The sequence below is a fragment of the Bicyclus anynana genome, chromosome 8, assembly GCF_947172395.1.
Source record: "Bicyclus anynana chromosome 8, ilBicAnyn1.1, whole genome shotgun sequence".
Taxonomy (NCBI): domain Eukaryota; kingdom Metazoa; phylum Arthropoda; class Insecta; order Lepidoptera; family Nymphalidae; genus Bicyclus; species Bicyclus anynana.
The window spans coordinates 4,171,855-4,192,939 of NC_069090.1; the positions used below are offsets into that span (position 1 = coordinate 4,171,855).

The 21,085-nt window shown below is 35.6% G+C and overlaps 2 protein-coding genes across 10 annotated transcripts in view; both read left to right on the forward strand.

Moving 5' to 3' along the window:
- The window catches only part of LOC112058620 (mitogen-activated protein kinase-binding protein 1), a 134,309-nt gene extending 113,498 nt beyond the window's left edge, over positions 1-20,811 (forward strand). For 7 of the 9 annotated variants that reach the window (XM_024099528.2, XM_024099535.2, XM_024099536.2 and 4 more), the window contains 10 exons: positions 733-857; positions 1,100-1,226; positions 5,905-6,015; positions 7,496-7,629; positions 8,078-8,219; positions 9,137-9,229; positions 9,913-10,026; positions 11,264-11,380; positions 13,028-13,117; positions 13,996-20,811. In XM_024099528.2, coding sequence (XP_023955296.2) covers positions 733-857; positions 1,100-1,226; positions 5,905-6,015; positions 7,496-7,629; positions 8,078-8,219; positions 9,137-9,229; positions 9,913-10,026; positions 11,264-11,380; positions 13,028-13,117; positions 13,996-14,141 — 1,199 coding nt within the window. In that variant the 3' untranslated portion in view covers positions 14,142-20,811. The remainder of the gene's footprint in view (positions 1-732; positions 858-1,099; positions 1,227-5,904; positions 6,016-7,495; positions 7,630-8,077; positions 8,220-9,136; positions 9,230-9,912; positions 10,027-11,263; positions 11,381-13,027; positions 13,118-13,995) is intronic. The other 2 variants (XM_024099533.2, XM_024099534.2) reach the window with 2 other exon arrangements.
- Positions 1,238-5,898, forward strand: LOC112058621 (uncharacterized). Its single transcript, XM_024099537.2, has one exon. It carries the CDS (start codon positions 1,516-1,518, stop codon positions 5,053-5,055), a length of 3,540 nt encoding a protein of 1,179 aa, XP_023955305.2. The 5' UTR covers positions 1,238-1,515; the 3' UTR covers positions 5,056-5,898.
- Positions 20,812-21,085: the final 274 nt, after the last annotated feature.

Consider the following 21,085-nt stretch of genomic DNA (forward strand, 5'->3'; position numbering starts at 1 on the left):
TTAGGCTATGTAAAAAACGATGATTAAAGATTTGATTTTGTACTTGCTCTTTTAATTGATATATTTATACTTATATTTGAATTAATATATAGCTTGGCTAAAAAGAGTACAAATTAATAGGGGCCACTATCGCCAATCTACCATTCACGAATACACGTAATCGTAACCATAACAACATAACCTTCAAAGCCGTCAGAATAATAACGAAAACACTTATTCATCATCATCATCATCATTATCAAGCCATATTCGGCTTACTGCTGAGCTCGAGTCTCCTCTCAGAATGAGAGGGGTTAGGCCAATAGTCCACCACGCTGGCCCAATGCGGTTTGGCAAACATTGTCCAGATCCGACAGCAACGTTTTGGCTTCGAAATCTGATTTCAGAAATCTCTTATAAACATGATATAAAACTTGGCGGGTGCCACTACGGATTGTCATATTCATCTTGTACCACAATAATATTATTTCACTGTCGATAATTTTCCACAATCTATTAATTTCGTAAATAATCCCGAGACTTTTGACAGCATAGACGCTAACAATAAAAGGGAAAAAAAGTCAGTTCCGTTTCTACACTTTTTTTGCCAAGCTATACATAGGTACAGTTTGTGAGTTTGCGACGTTTCTACAACCTCGCAAACTCACAAACTGTACCTATGGTAGGGTAATCTCTAGGTATACGGAATCGATTTTTTTGAAAGTTTGTTGACGACAAATAACCGTTTTCCAGGTAACAACTCGTTGTCAGCTCAGCATTTATCCCGTGGTCCACCGCCGAGATTAGACCCGGAGGCGGCTCGGAGACGAGAAGAACTGCAAAGGCGGATATTGGAGACTAGGAGACAGCTAGAAAGTGTATGTATATCGAAAATATTGATTTAAGTTGTGGTTAAAGAACCAACGATACAGATCGGTTAATCTTAGAATTTGTTTGGGGTGTCAGTTTACTTGTGTCTTTTAAAAATGGATGGGATAATCGTAGTTAAATTGTTCCCGTCAAATAAAACACAATTTTGTTTAATTATTGTTCAGCTAGATGTGTAGACATGTAGACGTTTGTTTTTCTTTATTACTAGTTTTATTATTTTTTTTATTAGGTGGCGTTCCGATCGAATCTTAAGTCAAGTCAGTCCACCACAGATCTATCATACATACCAGAGAAGGATGGCTCGCGACGAAATAGACCAGTTTCTATGGCGATACCGAGCAATTCCAGACCTTATGGTAAGGTATTACGCTGATGCGTTTTTCTTTGCTATTGCTATGTGGCTGATTATAAATATATTAAACATGATAAGATAACTTAATATTTAGTTATTCATATTTATGATTAGCCACAATTTAACACAGTTGCTATGAAATCATTTTCATATAACATCGTTCCTAAAGCTGTTTATTAATCAACTTTATTCCCTCTTAATGCTGACCAGGATTCACTAATCCCCCCATTTGTCCCGAGGAAAATCTAGATAGCTTATCCACTAACTTTTTTGATAGCTTGAACTATCAAAATATGAATTTAGACTTTCGGAACAAAAACCCTTACGCTATACCTGCAAATTTAAATCATAAAATGATACCAGAATATTTAGATAATACACCACCGTACATACCACCCAGAGTTAATTTAGAATCAAATCATAGTTACAAAAAAAATATCAACGCACAATCGAACACGAAGCCAATGGTCTTTAGAGAAAACAAACCGCAAAAGCAGAACTTATCCTTTACAGTTGATATGAGTAAGAAACCTGGATCCAAAGTCTTTAATCGCCTTTTCCCAACCGCCTGTGAAGAAAAAGAGCCTCCAAAATTACCACCAAGAAATTTTCAATTAAACCTTAGTGAAAAACCACAACCAAAAACACCCAAACCGAATGCCAGGAGTATATTTAAAAATTATAAGTCTTGTCCCGTTTCGCCGGTATCGGAAGAATGTAAATGGGCGGATAAAGTAGCTCAACATGAAAATAACCAAAAAAAATTAAAAGATCATGGTGTTGACACAAGGAAAAGAAATTCTCTTAGCTTTTTCGTAGGTCTTGACAGTAAAATACAAGATAGCCGAAATATTGTAGATACTATCAAAAGTGATACAGAAAAAATGATTGCAGAAATAACAAAAAAATACGGTGATTTAGATGAATTTGGACCCAACGGCCAAAGTGATTTAGATTTACAACCCACAAAAGAAATACAGGAGAGAGACGATGGTAATTTCTCATCAGATTCCCTCGAAGATTGTAGTTTAAGCCAAGATGCAAGTTGCAAGAATAAATTGTATTCTAAAAAAGTTTGCAAAAAACATAATAAACGTAACACCATGCCTCGTAAAGCAGTTTCAAATTACGAAATCTTTGGGACTTATGACAAACCAATTGTTCCTGTAAAAATGGTATGTGCGTCACAGAAAAGTTCCACTTTACCAAGAAATATGCCATCGAATCTAGATGATATTATAGATGAAGACATGCAACTAAATTACAATATGTATAGATGCCAAAGCGTTTTGACTAAGCGGTGTATAACACGATCAAATGAGTCTGTTTTAAGTGATAATTCCAATTGCTCTAGTGTATCTAATGAGATATTCCTAAAATATGGCAATGAAGTAGCATTCCAACAAGCTAAATTTTCAGATAGTCGATACAATTTAAACGATTCGCATAATTGTTCATCAGAAAACATCAATGAACCTGACATGAAATATCTAGAAAATCACAGGCACAGCAGTGCTAGTTTCTTCCTAAACCAGAAGAAATATATGAAGACAAGCTGTAGTCAAGAATCAATATTATCTGACGAGTTTCTGGATAACGATATTCTTATGTCAAGAACTAATTGTAATTCTTTGGAAAGCGTTTTATCTGATGACTCTGAATGTACAAAAAGTGCTCCCTTGGAAATGCTTTTCGAAGCAACGAGGCCTTCTCGTACCAAAAACTACCCTATAGGTGTGCCCAACAGTCAAAGCTGTTATGAATTTGACAATACATCAAAAAGTTACGGTTCAAGCCCAAACAATGTGCCATACTTAACTGGGTATATGTATAACAACTATCTTGCTGAACGGAGTACTCCAAAGATGGAATATAAAGATCAAGCAGCAGTCGTGGTAAGTCAAAAGCCATCAGGAAATAAAATATATGGGTTTGATATACCAGCAGGAGAATTTTCGGGTCATAAAACAGTTACACGTTCCAAAAGTCTATATGATTCTGCTTCTAAACAACCTCCGCCGGCTAAAAATATTGCGTACTATTTTGACGGAAGTAACGTTCAAAAGTATGACAAAGAAAATAAAAAAGCTGACGAAATACCGAGGTTGAACACGTCAGACTATATGGCAAATACAAGTAAATCGCTCCAACCAAAATTTTCTGATAAGCATAAATACAAGAGTGAAATGGAAGGATGTGATTCGAATGCAATGGTTAAATCTAAAAGCTGTAGTTTTGAAGTTGTCTTAGAACCAGCATCGAAACCAAATCCTTTAAAGAATCTAATGGAAAAGCGAAATTCTCATGTAAAGAAGAATCTTGAAAAATTCGAAGACCAAATAAGAAAGAACACTCAGACAAAGATTAATAAAAATCAACTAAATAAAGATAAAGCCAACGTATCTAAATATAATAACGCCACAAAAAGCCTTGAGAGAGATTCAAGTCAAAAAAATAATGCCAAAATAACGATGGAATTTGTGCCACATAAACCTCCTAAACCAATTAAAAGAACGTCTTCCATAAAGCTTAATAATAGATTAAAAGCCGGTTTAGAAAAATCAACACTAAGTTCTTCCATAACTTCGCAATACAAAGCAAAATTAGATGGATTGCAAAATAAAAATTATATATCGAATAGGAAACAAGAAGACAAGAATTCAAATGTAGAAGATTCAAAGGAAGATAATTCAGAGAAAACGTTTGACGTTTTTGTGAAAGAAAAAGATGTTAATGACAATAGGTCTGAAATACAAATGGATAGTCTCGAAGTCTTTGCTATGCAGAGAGTCGAAAACATGACGCACGCGAGTATGGATTCTTTAGATGTAATTGAAAGCAGTCATGATTTTACTAAAGATTCATTAGACTACTATGCAGAACAAGAAAACAAAAAATATAACAAGACTATCAAAGATCAGACGAATTTGAATTTTGCCAAAAGTCATATAGATAAACCTATTCCGTCTCACAGTGGCCAAAATAGTGAAGCCAAAGAAAATATAGCTCCTGGGAATGATGATTTCGAAAAATATAAGTATATCGAGCGAAAGCTAGAAATTATTAACAAGTTAGTGGAAATGGAGGAAAGAAAAATATTACAAGAGAAAATATTAAAAGAATGGCGTATGAAGCCATTAAAGGCCAATATAAACGATGGAAAAGGTGTAGTTAAAGTTTTATCTAGGAAGTTTGAAAAGTTAGCAAATAAACAAAATACTGTCCATAACTTTGCTTCTCTAACTTTGGAGGAAGCTGATACAGATACTGAAAATTCTGACAATAAAGAGATCAAGCGCAACTTGAGCTTGCCGGATATATTGGATACGGATCAAATTGGTTTAACTGTCGGAGGCGTAGATGTATCAAATGACGCTGGCAACGAAACCGTTGAAGTAGAAGAATCTGAGCCTAAAGAACCGTTGAACAATACGTTTCAAAATGTACCGAAACCAAGAAAGTCACTCCCGCAAAGGGTGTATAATGAAATGGTAATTCCTAAAACGGATGTACATTTGGATAGTGAAAATTATGAATCGTCGACAACAAGTTCCAGTTGTACTAATTCACCTAAAAGGATGTCTTTTTACGGATTCAACAGACCAAAAGTCCCTTTTAGAAAGATTATTCGGGAACCGCCGAGAATGTATACGGAAAATCAGCACATCGCATCGTCTAGTAGGATAAGACCACTTTTAAATTCTGGAAATGCCCCAAGGGGCTTAGTTCGAAAGTTGCCCATAACTCCCGTCCTACCGTCGAAATTCTCACCAATAGCAGGTTGGACTCGCATGATACTTAGATGTCGTCGCGATCCTTTTGTTGCGCTTTAATCTAGATTGTTTATGTATAGTATCTTTGTAATCGTTATAATTTCGTTTAAAGAAGAGCTTTAGCTATATTTGTGATATCTTGTGAAACTATAGTCCATTTTGTTTGATTTCATAACACAACACATCACAAATCATGGCTTAATGCTATGTCAGCATGCATTTTTCATTGAATATTTTTATATTGTCACGTTGCACGATTTTCTTATAATCGATTGAAAACGATATTGCTTTTGCCTGTATCAATTTGGTCATTATAAATGTCTAACATACTTTAATAAACGCTTAGAATTTTCGTTTGGACTAAACTCGTGTATAACATTTTCTATTAGACAATTTAGATAATTGAAAGCATTAGAGTAATTAATAAAAAAAGTAAATCAGATCCTGTACTGTTGAAACTGTTAAACGAACCTAAAAGTTGCTATGATAGTATTCTCAAGAAGTTTTTAGTACTTTGAATTTAAATCAATTGAATTTTTATAATAATATGAAATAACATAAAAAGGCACCTTTTTCGTTTCTTTAAATTCACTTTTCGACACAATGCATATTTTATTCAAAAAGTCATTGGACAAAAGAATATTTATCAACCTTTGTCTATTTCAAATATTTAAAGACCTACTTTGGTTTTGAACTCCTTACCACTGTCAAAGCCTCAAGAAGTATTGAAAAGCATAAGAAGCACACACAAAGTCGTATAGAAAATGTTATAATTAACTTGAGACTGAATTTTGACTTAAAAAAAAGGTAAATAGCGGTTGATGACGTAAACGAAAGACATTAGACCAAGTTGAGTGTAACCAGTATGTGTTGAGCGTTGAGCATGCATGTAATGCGCGTGGTGTGTAGGAGCGCGCAGCCACATGTCGCCTTCGGAGCCCGAAGAGTCGGGGATGAGGCGCGCCATCTCGCTGTCCGACCTCGCCGCCAAGCCCGTGCCGGCGCCGAGGATGTCGCCAGGTAAACGTGGTGGCGGGATTTCCTCTCAGACTAACAACATCGTCAAATCCATCTATACAGGGTGTTGTGGAGTAATTCCTATAACTCCAATCCAATGACATACCGTCGGTCTAGGTGTGATAGCTCGTACGTGCAAATTGACTAACTTTACAGGAGAGACAAGAAACATCTTTTAGGTTTGGCCGGTGGGAGGCTTCGGCCGTGGCTAGTTACCACCCTACCGGTAAAGACGTATCGCCAAGCGGTTTAGCGTTCCGGTACGATGGCGTGTAGAAACCGAAAGGGGTGTGGATTTTCATCCTCCTCCTAACAAGTTAGCCCGCTTCCATCTTAGACTACATCATCACTTACCATCAGGTGAGATTGTAGTCAAGGGCTAACTTGTACAGAATAAAAAAAAAAAACTAAAAGTCGTTTTATGCGACCAAAAACGTTTTTAATGTACGTACTACAAGATATTTACGGGCTACCAACGGAAAAGCTGTTTGAAGCTTTCTGCATCAAAATCAAATTTTACCAAAAATTGGTAAAATTTAAGGTATCACATCTAGACGTAACAGTATAACCGTAGGTCGGATGACCAGAAAATTAGAAAAAGCTTGCTTAGATAGAATTGTTAATTGATTTAGGCAGGCGATAAATTATTGAGGAAAAGAAAACTCTTCAAGACTTCTTTCTTCTTACAATAGTCCAGCGGGCGGAGATCGAACCTAGACCTCTCGACAAATCTTTTCATTTACTTTTTTCAATTGTTTTACAGTTGCTTTGCTTATCAAAATAGCAAATAGATTAAACTCAAGTTTTGATGGGAAATTACAGGATAGACTAATCTAATTTGTAATTCATAAATTAATCTGTGGGTGTGGATAAATGTTCTATTGCGTTTGTGGAACTTTTGTGATATTATTTGTAACTATAACTTTCAGTAATCTCTAATAATTATTATTAATTTATTTTTCGATTATTTAGAAAAAGTGTACACTTTTTTGATACTACTAAAACTTTAATAACTATATTCTCTGGTGACGGCATATAAACTAATTATATTTTTGAAATTCTATAGTATTAAATTTGACTTGGGATAATGTTTGTTAACGTAAATAATAGTTGTGTAGTATTGACATGTGGGAAATATTGATATTGGTCATAACCTCAATATTAAGCTTTACTTAATCGAGCAGGCATGGGGCAGGCTTTTAGATATACTTGTATTGGGTTTTGTTAACTTTAGCTGAGCTTGCATGTATATGTTTGCATGGTTTTTATTAATTCTACTAATAATATTAAAATTAATATTATATTATATGCCGTGGCGTGCACTTCATACGACTAAAAATCTAACTATATTACAAAAGGATTTTCCATTTAGTACTATTTATACGTACTATGCCTACTCTAATTAAAGATCGTGTGCACGCCATAGCTTATAATGACGTTTCATGTTGTAAAATAATTGTATATATTTGAACTTTTTCTTCAGCGTCGACCAAACCCACCCAACAAATGAACCAAAACGCGAGCAAATCGCCGAGCGGGTTCGTGCGACCGGCGCCGCGGTACAACAACAAGTCCAACATGACCAGGAGTTCCAGCGTTGGCGTTTTGAACAACCAAGTAAGTGGTATTCATAGACGCTGCAGGGGCACCCCCAGGGGACCATTCGCCTGCTGAGTGTCGAACTCTCAAACGCATAGAGTTTAAATTCGACACTCAGCGGGCGAACGATCTCCTGGGGGCACCTACACAACGTCTATTACTTCCACTGTAAGATACCTAAGATAATTTTCAGAGAATTTTCTTAATTCTATGCGTGTGTGAAGTCTGCCAATCCGCATTGGGCCAGCGTGGTGGAGTATTGGCCTAACCCCTCTCATTCTGAGAGGAGATTCGAGCTCAGCAAGTCAGCAGTGAGTTGTTGAACATGGGTTGATGATTATATGATGTGTATTTATGATAGTGCAATAGTGCTTCGTCATTATGGTCTGTGGCACAATTTTAAAATAAACGTTTTTTTCTTCTTTGTATATATGAGAGTATATAACAGATAAACATTTGCCCACAGAGCGACTCAGAGTCCGACCCCACCCCGTCTCGTCAGCAACCTCCCCGCGCAGGAGGTCTGATGAGGCCCACCATCAGCTCGGCCAACAAGGCGGCCGCCAACACGGCGCGGCGGCGCGGTCTGGCCAACTCCTACAGCACTGGTGAGGACAGATTATACCCATGATGTCATTGTGACCCGTAAACTTCACAGTAGTGCCCTAACTGCTAACATGTCTAAAATGTTCAGTAGCTCAACTGCAAAGCTGTCGGACTCATCATCGAGGGGTGGTGGTTAGACCCTACTACGGTCGTATCCACTCCTAATACAGTCTTTCCCGAATAGTTGGAGGGTAATAGGAATATTGGTCTTGTTTAAAAGATATGGCAAATATTCTTTAAAAAAATGTTTTTATTGTATTTAGGAACAAGAAAATACAGGATATTATAATGTCTGTCAAAAATCTAGTTAGTTATATTAAAACAAAATTATAATATAGTTCTTAAATTCACAGTAGTGGTACCTAACTTCTAATATGTTCAAAATTTAGTCACTGGCCAGTTTATCAAATTTAGTAGGTATGTTAAAAATATATTGAGAATAGGTTGCCTAAAAATTCCCGGCCAAACAATTATTAAACATTATTAATCATGTATTTTAAAGATAGTTTAGCCAGGACCATGTTATGAAAAGGTAAAGTTGCCTGTGTAAGGTTATAGGGGCTTATTTCTGGATCTACTAAACCGATTTTGAAAACATTTACCAGTAGAAAGCCGTAGTATTTGTGAGTGTCATAGATTTTAGTTTACCTCTGTATTCCCAAGGGAATGAATATCACGCGGGCGGGATGTCTGCTATTTGATGTAAACACTTTTGATCCAATTTACATATAGGTGAAGGTTTCTATTTCAGATCTTACTATTACAGTTTCTTAGTATTACAGTGCTGGTGTATATCACTAGAGGCATTAAGTTAGGCGTCCATAGCAAATTCAGTGACACAGCTAACAATACTAACATAGTCGCCTCCACGTGCACGCGATAGTCGGCTTTATGTCGCACGTCATAACGACTGTTTCAGTGAGCGTCGCGCGCTCCGAGTCCAGTTCGGAGGCCGAAGGCGAGGTGCAGAGGCCGCGGGCCGCTTCCGCCGACAGGGGGACCAGGAGAATGGGTAAGATTCCTTCCAAGGTCACAGTATCCTTCAGTTTTTTCATAGGGATGGGCGTATTCTCCTGCATCGATAACATTCACAATTGTGCATTAAAATAACCGTGTCAGATTAATAAGTTATGTAACAGTTGAAGCTGATTGTCATTTCGAGTTCAGTGTGGTGTGGGGTTCATCTTTTTAATACTATTGACAATCTCATAGATTAAAGTAAGAAACATGAAGGCCGGTTTCCATATCTTGGCACTTGTCATATAGTAAGAAATTGGCAAAACTTATATTTAGATTATCCAACATTTATTAGATTTTAGTGCAACTGGGCCATAATATTTCAAATATTATTGTCACAAAGCTTTCTGATATTGGTATATTACAGATAGCTTTTTCTGTTGCATATAAGAAAAAAAAGCAATATTAGTGCAAGTAAACTAAGCAAGTAGAAATACAGCTTGTATCCAATATGGTTGTACCAATTGCAATGATGATATATTTGCAACAATCATTGATAGTGGACAATGTTACTTTTGGTTGGCTTTATTATAATTTTTTTTCTGTCTTCTATCCAATTTTCACTTATACTCAACAACATAAGTAAAATTGTAACAGCACAAGTAGGTATGCCCCTATCACGTATATCGGGGTTCTCAGACATGTCGGCATATCTCAGCGACTCCCTTGTCAAAGCAGGCCGCAGCGGCAGTGAGCGCGACATATCGGCGAAGGCTCGCGAAGTAACCGCGCGGCTAACCTCTAACAACAAACCGCAACGAATCAAGCAGGAGCCGCCGGCGGACGCGAATTGTATGTCCATGTTTCAATCACTAACAGCACGTCACATTGGGAGAAGTCATAACATAAATAGTCGTCAACGCACAAACTTTTAGTACCCATGTCATGTCGAATGACTCGATACCGTGCGATGTATGTAGAATTTTTGTAGTATAATAGTTTAAGTTAAATGTATAGAGTAAATGCGAGTAGAATCTTCACAAGTAGGTTTAAGATGTGCATTACGATATAATATGAGACAAGAAAGAGACAAACGTCGACCAATAGTGGCGCAATCGAAAATTACGATCTCCCTTTCTCTATATATGTTTTTGACTTATGCTAGCCCTACAGGGGTGCTAACATGCGATCAGTGAACAGAAATATTTTCGTCTAATGACGTCGGAGTTGTCCCAGTCCCATCTCTATTCTACCAACGCAATGAAAGAGATAGCGGTATTTCCGGTAGCGCCCTCATTGGTTGAATTTCGTCTATATCTCTTTACGAGTTTATAATATGGTTAGAAGTATGTTATCACCTCAGGAGTGATATAGCTTCTTCTACATCATTAGTAGTAAAGCATGATTCTAACTGACCGGAATCAAATCTTGCACAGAAATAGTTTGTGTAGTTGATTTATATGTATAGCCAAATTAAATTTTAGGTTTTGATATATCCTTTTCCTTTTGATTAAAATTTATACTAATATTATAAAGCTGAAGAGTTTGTTTGTTTGATTGAACGCCATAATCTCAGGAACTCTTGGTCCGATTTAAAAAATTCTTTCAGTGTTAGATAGCCCATTTATCGAGGAAGGCTATAGGCTATAAATTATCCGCGTATTCCTACGGGAACGGGAACCACGCGGGTGAAACCGCGCGGCGGCAGCTAGTGTACAATAACATGCGTCGTGCAGTGTCGAGTCGTTTGATGTATCAGTCCACTCTAAAATCGAAAGAAAACGTTGCCTTTCTTTTCATTCTCAATCATGGAGAGAATTATCTTATCACTACACTTATTTCACACTTCATAAAATTAATAATTAAATTCAGTCACAAAATTCAACACTCACTCAGACTAACGCTTTATTTATTTATTTTTAAGCTTCATAATTTACCGTGTTTTTGGATTCTTTTATATTTTTTTTTGTTTTTCATTAAATTATGTTCATATCTTTTGATATGATTGATTAAATAGAATTGTTAATATCAGTGGCACATGACTGGATCACAGTTTAGTGCCAGTAGTGATGTGTGTTGAATGCGCTAGTGTCGTCGTCGCAGCTGTGCTCGGCGCTGACGGAGCAGCTCACGAAGACGGCCAGCAAGGTGGTGCAGCTGTACCGCACGCTGCAGCGGGAACCCGACTGCGCGGCGGACATAAGTGGTAAGTGATCTATCTATACTACAGCCTTTCTTGATGAGTACTGTTTACCAACAAACAAATTCAAAATGAGGGTATAAATCTAGTCACTTCACTTAAATTAATGAAAATAAATTTGACTAATAAGCTTAAAACAAACCGTACATAATTTTAAATTGATGTGCCTATTGTAAACCATATAGCATTGTCTTGAAGATCACATTTGTGTACCGAGGTTCCTCTCGTTCCTGCTCACTGTTAGAACCGCTGTTGAAACTCGAAGTATCCTCGTGTAAGTTCCTCTCAGGCGCCATTGAGTCCGAACCAACAGAAGGATTAGCTTCCGTTGTCTCCATGCTCCGTGCGCCATTTTCGTGCACGTGGTTTACATTAAGAAACTCAATTGATCGAACCACAATAATAAAATATGCACTATTACCGATGTATAATTGTATTTGTAAATCGTATAAGATAATATTTTTTAGAAAAATAAGATATTATTTCAATTTTTTTGTGTACGCGGTGACAGTACACAATGCTATGAGCTAAAATGTCAGTGCTTACACACTGGCTAGCACGATGAAACAACTACACCTCCTTTAGTAGATTTAAGGAACTAGGTATGTATCGATGTTCTGACCATAGAAAGGTAAGGTACACAAATGCGATCTTCAAGACAATGCTGTATGGTTTTCCTCTCGGCACATAATATCGGTTTTATTGTTATGTTAAACCGTTATAATAAATAAGTTATGAAATGACATCCATTTCCTACCTTCATTTCTAATTTATTTGTTGATAAACAGCATTCATCAAGAAAGGCTAGTATAGCTACAATTCCTTAACTACGCTTAAGGCCGGCCGCATACACTCGTTTTCCGAATTCGTTTGCCTAACGCGTGATTTCGATTTGGAATTCCGTGAGACTACCGCGGACTTTACATTGTTCTTCATTCGGAATGTATATTGTCGCAAGGGCTCGTTTTTGAAAATGGTTTCAGCCTGATTTTTAAAAATAAAAAAATCACACGAAAGAAGTCGTGGGAAGTCTGGTATGGACATGAAAAAATTCAAATAAGAAGTAGATCAAATAAGAAGTTGACGGCCTCCGTGGCGCAGTGGTATGCGCGGTGGATTTATAAGACGGAGGTCCTGGGTTCGATCCCCGGCTGGGCAGATTGAGATTTTCTTAATTTGTCCAGGTCTGGCTGGTGGGAGGCTTCGGCCGTGGCTAGTTATCACCCTACCGGCAAAGATGTACCGCCAAGCGATTTAGCGTTCCGGTACGATGCCGTGTAGAAACCGAAAGGGGTGTGGATTTTCATCCTCCTCCTAACAAGTTAGCCCGCTTCCATCTTAGACTGCATCATCACTTACCATCAGGTGAGATTGTAGTCAAGGGCTAACTTACTTGTAAAGAATAAAAAAAAAAAATCTATATTTTAATGTACTATAATGTAAATTTGGACATTCGATAAAAAGATAACCTAATCAGGCTGAAAAGGGCTAGAACTCTGAGCCGTTAAGCCAGTTAATAATAATACTCACGTGTGTGTGTGTGTATGTTGTGACTTGTGTGACATTGAAGCTGTAGTGTGATTACTTTAATCAGTTTAATCTATTCGTAATGCATCTGTATATGAAATAGCAAAATGTGTACGTTTCCAACAGGGCTCGAAGCTGCTATCCTGGAGACGCAGAAAGTGCTCTGTGGTGCTGTCCGGGCGACCAACGGCGAAGGGGAGCATCTCAATAACAGAGGTTTGTTTGTTTACTAGTTATAAATCGAGCTAAACCCTCGTTGACCTCGTTTGTGTAAGAATATCGGGATGAAAAGTAGCCTATTTGCTATATTATACACCGTAAAGTTTTCTTCGTCTTAAACCTAAATCCCACTTAATATACCCAATGTATTATTATAAAAAAAAAAACAAAATGCACTGCAAGGAGTTACGATTGTAACTAACTTTCAAAAATCGATTAATTTAAAACATCCTGTATTTTCAAACACCTACTTATTCAGTGCGATGCCGCTCTGAATAGGTAGGTGATGCGCTTTTAGCCTAAAGTTCAATAACTTCATACTTACGAAACAGAATTAAAAAGGATTTTTAAAGTTTTTCATGATTTTTTTATCGCTAGCGTGTGAATTAGCTCGAGGTCATTTTTAATATCGTTAAGGGGTTTCTTGTATTGGAATAATAAATGTCGGGACGGCTTACAGACGGTGAAACTTGCACGGTGTATATCTTTCTCTGCCAATTTTAATTTTTTTAGCTATTTTCAAGGCCTAGCTTGCATCGACGACAAAATTCTCGTGAGGAGGAAAATACGTATTGTATAAAAATACTAAGCGACCATAAGTACAAACCAGAGTTTATCTGGCAACACGCACTGTTGGAAGTCTCCTGGCTCTGAGAAATTTTGGACGAAGAGATTTCTCGAATTTACCGAAGTCGACCCCCCACCAGGTGGCTTACGAAGTCCATCGGGAAGTTGGGATTTACTGGATACAGGCGGGTCAGGATCGTGATGTTTTGAAATCCCTACAATAGGCCTATGTCCTGCAGTGGACGTCCATCGGCTGATAATATGATGATGATAAAATACTAGTGTATCAAACATTAAATGTTTTCCAGATTCAAACGACTCTGGGAACCCAGCGATGTCCCTCATCGAGCAATACTCCGACATGCTGCTGAACATGATGCAAACCAAAATGGTGAATCAGTTCTCCCAAAGCCCACAAAGCCTTCCTCCCACCCCCAGAGACCAGGACAGCTAGTACTTGTGAGTTGTGAACAATTAAACTGTGTGATGAATTGAAGTTTTGTTGACTATAAAAAAACTTGACGATTTGTAAAATAACTTTGGATTTGAGTACGAAATTTATTGGTGATAACTGTAAACTATGACCACGATTGTTCTGTGTTAAAACACGCAATATTTAGTAAATAAGGCTGTATAAGTGTTAATTGTTTTTTACTTGGCATCACAACATATTTGTGTTTTGTTGTGTATGTAGTGAAAGACGCCATGTCGTTCTAATAAGTGAAAATGACATCTTGCGTTCATACACAGAGAATACACATTGTGTGAATGTAGTGTCAGATAAAAAATATTTACATATACATATACTTACTTTGTCTATTCAGTCGTTATATGTCCAACTGGTAGAACTGAAGAGATTTGTCTGTCTTTTTTCCCTAATTGGGGTAATTTGATTAAAGATTAAAAGTTTGCGATGAGAAGAGAAACCGTATCTTGTCTTATTTACTTTTATGCAATTTAGCTATTAAACCGGACAGATTAAATAATCAGTTGGACTTACACCGACCGCTATGAGATATTATACAGCCATATTTGCTTAAACGTCACTACTTAAACTTGGGTTGTTGAAATGTATGAAACTGTCGAAAATATATTCAAAATTTAGGAAAATATTGATAAAGCCTCTACAGACGTGCCAACAAGTTGAAAGTTGTTGTGAAGTTGAAGCGTTTGTTGATGTTTTAACTTAGTCTGTGATGGGAGTTCTATTTACTATAATATTTTATGTGTATAATGTGTGTGGTTTTCGGAAAATGTGATTTTGGATTGTAAAGGTGTAATGTTGAAAGAAATAATTTGTAACTTATAGTAATCATTCCATGTAACACAAATTGGACATTTTGTAATTATTAATAATTAAAATAAATAATGATTATGTTCTGCAAAATTAAACTTATTGCCTAAAGAATTACCCAAGTTAAATTGAAAGTTAAAAGTTGACTTTTTCCTGTTACTTGACTAGATTTACACCTGAGGGTAGTTGACAAACTAAAGTATATCTATAAGAGTGTTCTCTGTGAAACCATTTGCCCAAAGAAGTCACAAGTCATATATGCCACTAATCAATATTGCCGTAACGGTACAAAGGGCATAATTACTGACACTATGGCCAACTGTTGTCACTCTATCTTCGTGATATAATTCAAATCAACTTTGAAAGATAACAAAATTTATTTATTTGAAAACCAATAATTTTTACGCACCACAAACTGAAATTAAAATTTACTACAGAATAAAAAAGCAAGAAAAGCGAAATTGATATAAATGTATCAAGAAAGGAAGTATTTTTCTCGAAGATTTATGAAAAACTAATCCTTTACGTTTAGCACGTCTTGTATTTTATAAATGAGTATTGATATTGATACTTTACGGCATTTAAATTTATCATTCCATCAGAACCAAGCATTTTTTTCTAACTATGTATTAATAAATTGTTTTCGAGTCTCTAATTTATATTCTCGGATAATACTATGTCATTTCTTTATCTTGTCTATGACTTCTTTCTCTGTTTGTTTTGTTTGTGTTATTGGAACTCTTTATTTATGGGCATTTAGAAACAATTTACGTTTTGTACTGTAATCAAAGTGCAATCAAAAAATGCATGTAAAAAAAGGTTATCTAAAATGTGGATGTACCATTTATTTATAAATTATCCAATCTATATGATTTTTGTTTAATTTAAACATGTTGCACACAGAAGTCGTGGAGGAGTTATAACACAATTTGAGTTTCATTCTGTGTCAATTTTTTTTATAAAATCTATTTTAAAGCCGGCTTCTGTGTGTTTGGTGTTTAAAGAATTTTACTGTCAAATAATAAATAGTGAAATATAATTTGTTTATAATTTTTAATTTAAAAAAAGGTTTATATTTTTAAAAACTTTTAAAAATAAACCTTTTCCGGACCGTAACAGTTGCAAATCTGGTACTACAAAGACTTCAAAGTGGATGCATGAAGCATATGCTCACAAAGAAATACATATATACAATTCTCTATTTGCGTATCATTATCGGTATATCTACATTATATTTACCTGGCATCTGTACATTGTAGTTGTCTCAAATGATCGCAGTATGTAATTTCTGTAATAAGTAAATAATAAAATGGACACTTTACATGCATATTAACATATTAATACACTGAATGTATTGCACTGTCAGGTAAAAATAATTTATGTACAAGCCCGACTTTCTTTCGATAAGATCTGCTCTATAGTCTGGAAAGTTCGTTGATGACACTCCCATGAAATGCGGGCGACGGGGGGAAAGACTGCGTGGGTATGAAATCGTGCGTGCGGGGAAGTGAGGTGCAACCAGACGTGGGTTTTTCATTCATCGCTTCACGCCCCCCCGGCCCGCGCGCACCATCGGGAGTGTTAGAAACGAAGTTGCCAAGCTAAAGAGTAATTTTAGGAACATGCACATGGGAATTCTTATTTTAATTACATGGATATCAATAATCAATCATGTTTTAAACTGTAAAATCGAATAGGTCAATGTGGTTATAACTGTCAATTATTGTTTTCCACAATTTGACCGACATCTCGGCCAAATTATTTTTTTTCCACAATTTGACCGACATCTCGGCCAAATTATTTTTTTTCCACAATTCGACCGACATCTCGGTCAGTACGCACTTTGCCCGTCGACAGTCAATGTAAATAACGTCCAACGAGTCAATGTTTATTATTACGTAAGGTCTCGATATGTCACAATTTACACACTGTTCTACTTATTTATTTTGTTAATATTAATGTCACGTAGAATGTCTCTCGGATAGTGTCTCTCTTTCCAATGTTTTTTTTTTATATTTTCATTTTAATAAGCGGTTTTGCACTCCGCACCACGAAACAAGTCCCGTAGACGCGGCAACCTATCTATCCGCCATTTCGCTTACTAAAGTTAAGAAAATCTATCTTTCTCTTCTTATCTGCTTCTCAATAACCTACTGACAGATAGTTTGACTATGTACAGATAGTTTGACTGTTACTGATAGCTATCTATCCGTAATCTTGGTTAAGTTATTGAAAACGCCCGTTTATGGTAATGGCGGTGTTATTGTCATTTGTGTAGAGGGCGCTGTCAATTTAAGTTCACGTTTTAGCCGCGGGACTTAATTCGTGGCGCGGAGTCTACTGTGTTAACAGCAGTGTATTCTCCACAAATTATGGTAAAGTGATTTTTAAATACATAAAATCTATCTATCAATATTGGCCTTGTTTATTTTATGGAAAAGACGACATGAGAGGTGTTTCTTACGTTATTTGTAATACTTATATTCCGAGTCGGTTAAGAGACATTATCCTCAACTTGTTTGATATTAAATACCTTTTTAATCATTTTAATTGTAATAAAATATTGACATCTGTAAATTTATTTTCACTAACTCGACTGGAGTATAAGTAAAGTATTTTGATGTACATACTTGACAACTGTCAAATATATTTTTGACTTTTATGGTGATTTACTTATCGTGTTGTACGTATTAGTTATTGAATTTATTGTTAATTGTATTTTAAATGTAAATTTTCATTAATAGGACCAGAAGATCGTATTTTTATTATTGTATTTAGAAGATTTTTTTTTTATTTTTCATCTTATTTTGTGACATGTAAAGTATAATAATTTTCAGTAAGAAAGAGAAATATATTTGACAGTTAGAAATATACGGATATTGTAGATAATTAATTAATGTTTTTTATTTAATGTTCAAAAATGTAATGCCATTTATGAAAAAGACTAATGTTATATATAAAAATAATGTTTAGAAATAATTATGTACGATATTACACAATAATTATGAGAGTATTATTTTTGTTTCTTTTTATTTCTCCTCCTTTTTTTTTAAAAAAAATCCTCCTTTTAGTTTTTGTTTAAGTATTATTTCACTTGTATTCAGCGAATATATTTTTTCAAGATTTTATTCTTATTTTTTATTTTCAAATTTTCAGTATGTCTTAATAAAGTTAAGCTCAAAATAAACTTAACGGAATTCATGTTAGATTTGCAATTAGCAATAATTTATAATACTTTAAGGTCATTCATAATGTGAGGAATGAAACAGTAAGGGAAAAAGTATTATTTTTTTATTTATACATATGATTTAAAACAGGTATGAATTTCAGTCAATTCATAATTCATATATTTAATTTTAATGTGAGTGCATGTTATTTTGTTACAGTAGATAAAATCTGTAGGGCTAACATGCAACTCATTACATATTTCGTGAAGACAAAATCTTCAGTGTATTTTCATGTAAATTCAGATAAACACTAAGCTGCTTTAACGTAAATGAGCTATGAAATGTTAGAGAAGCACAGAACATGCATACACCCAAGGATGTACAACATACTTATTTTTGTCGAAAAGTACACGCTTTGAAATAGATAAATTGAATATATTGAATGTTGGATTTCCGGTATATTATCTCAAAAGATTACCATCTTCCACAGTTTGGCTGACGCAGGGCAGCGAATCGTGTAGAAAAAGACAGCTTACCAATAGCGGTCGAACCGGTTATTATCACTATTTGTCGACAATGTGTAATTTTGTCTTCACGAGATAATGTGGCACGCATTGTAGGCCTAATGGTACACTGTTTAGTATGATGCTCTATGATAATATAGTTCTATGAAAAATTAAATATTTTTTTTTTAAATAAAAGTCAACAGACGATATTGCTTGTTCTGTCGAATAGCAAGAAAAGTCAGTTTTGGCTGTGCTGTTTCTTAGGACATAATAAAATTGTATAATATCTAGTAATAAACTGATTTTACTCGTGTCTTTATTTGAGTAGAACTAATATGGACAGGACTATTAAATTAAAGGATTTTGCCATTATGTAACAAACTACCTATTTGTATTTATCTGTTTTTTAAAATAAATCTATGCAAAATATATACGACGGAATATAAAAACAGACATTTTGTGGTGTAAGTATAAAATATCTAGGGAAGAAAGAAATAGAAAAATGTAATGATGTAAGTTAACAGTTACGTCCGATACGATAGCAATTGATTTTTTTCAATGGATTTGAATGTATAAGGAATTGGGGAACGAGAAATAGGTTTAACAATAATTTATTTATTGCACGCTTTACTTATAATAAGCTTATTACCTATAATATAATGTTATAACATTCATTCAGTGGCGTAACTATACTCAGAGGCAAAATTATCCGCCGTCTTTAATATGACGCGAGTATATTAAAGTGGACGGATAATATTGTGCCTCTGAGTAGATATCAGCTTAGACCTGTAATTAATGGGATGAAGACCCAAAAAAGTCTTCTCTTTGTAATTTTTTTCTGTGTAAATTATGTTGAAGCTTGGCCTCGCAGGCTGCGGGACACTTCGAGCCGTGAGTCCGTGGCATTTTGCCAGCCATGGCACTCTATAGTTACGCCATTATATATAATTATGATAATCTCTTGGTTGTTCTAAACAATGAGTATTGTCACTTAACCATTTTACAGTTAATATTATAGGTACTTATATTTATTAGATAAGTATAGGACTCAAGAAAAAATTGTACAGTAGATTACAAATTTACAAGTACACAGTGCATGCAGTCATTTGTCAAAATTTTCTCAGTTACATTGTATACCAATTGCCAGTAATATTCGTATTATACAGAAGTTCATAATAAATATGTTCGTTATCAACCCATATTCGGCTCACTGGTGAGCTCGAATCTCCTCTCAGAATGAGAGGGAACAAAGTTCATAATTATGAGCTTTTCAGATTTCATAATTAGTTACATCGTTTTAATACTATCACTTTACAAGTTTAGTTGGACAGGGCAGTTTTGTGAACAGGGCTCTTAATCATAGGCGTATCTAGGATTACTTCCTAGGGTGGGCCTGGCACCCGACATCAAGTCTAATACTAGTATCATAATAGAATTCCATATGGGTAGCCCAGAATCCTAGGGTGGGCACAGGTCCATTCTAGGGTGGGCACGGCCCATCCGGTCTACCCCTATGAAACAGGATGAGGACGCCTATGCTCTTTATCTTTATGTGGCTCCTAGAATACCTCCTAAGTTCAGTATTACACGTATATTTTACTCTTCAACAGTTCTATCCTTGTGCAACTACTCTACTAATAACTTGGTAATATAATATATAAATAGTTGGCACAACACGTGGAAGGAAAAATAATTTGTGGAAGGTTATAGTAACTTAGAGAACTTTTGCCCAATGTCTTATATAACAAGAACTTAGCTGACACCGACACGGCAGTTACGAAACCATTCGCAAATAAACAATGCTCGCTGTAATATCTAGGTAGTCAATCCCCTCTCGTTCAAAAGCTTGGAGTAATGAAATATCTACTGCCGGCTATAGTGTGCGCCTTATTTCTAGTCTGCGTTGCAACATGCTGAACTTCATAGGTAGGTATTATTACCGCTGGGATATATTTCAACGCTGCGCAGCAATTCGCCTCGTGTTCAGAGCGGACTTGATGTTTGGCGTATACTGTACCTACTTACGAGTTTTCAGTAGGATTATCACAGGATATAAACCTTACGTAGATATATATAACTATAAAGCCGGCTACATACACTCGTTTTCCGTGTTCAGAAAACCGAATGAATGAAATCAATATAAAATACATTAAATTCGATTACAATAAAAATGTAGCGAATGCGAGCCCTTGCGACATTATACATTCTGAATTAAGAAAAATGGTAAAGTCTGCAGTAGACTCTCCGAATTCTAAATCGAATTTACGCATTTAGGAAAACGAATACGGAAAACGAGTACTTACTATGCGTCTGGTTTGTCGACGATGGTTTTTTTTGAGTTTGGTTGGTTGCGTAACTGTCGAAGCTAAGCTTGACTGGGTCCTCTAGTATTAGGTATATAACCTTTTTCGTTAGACCGCGTTTCAACTAT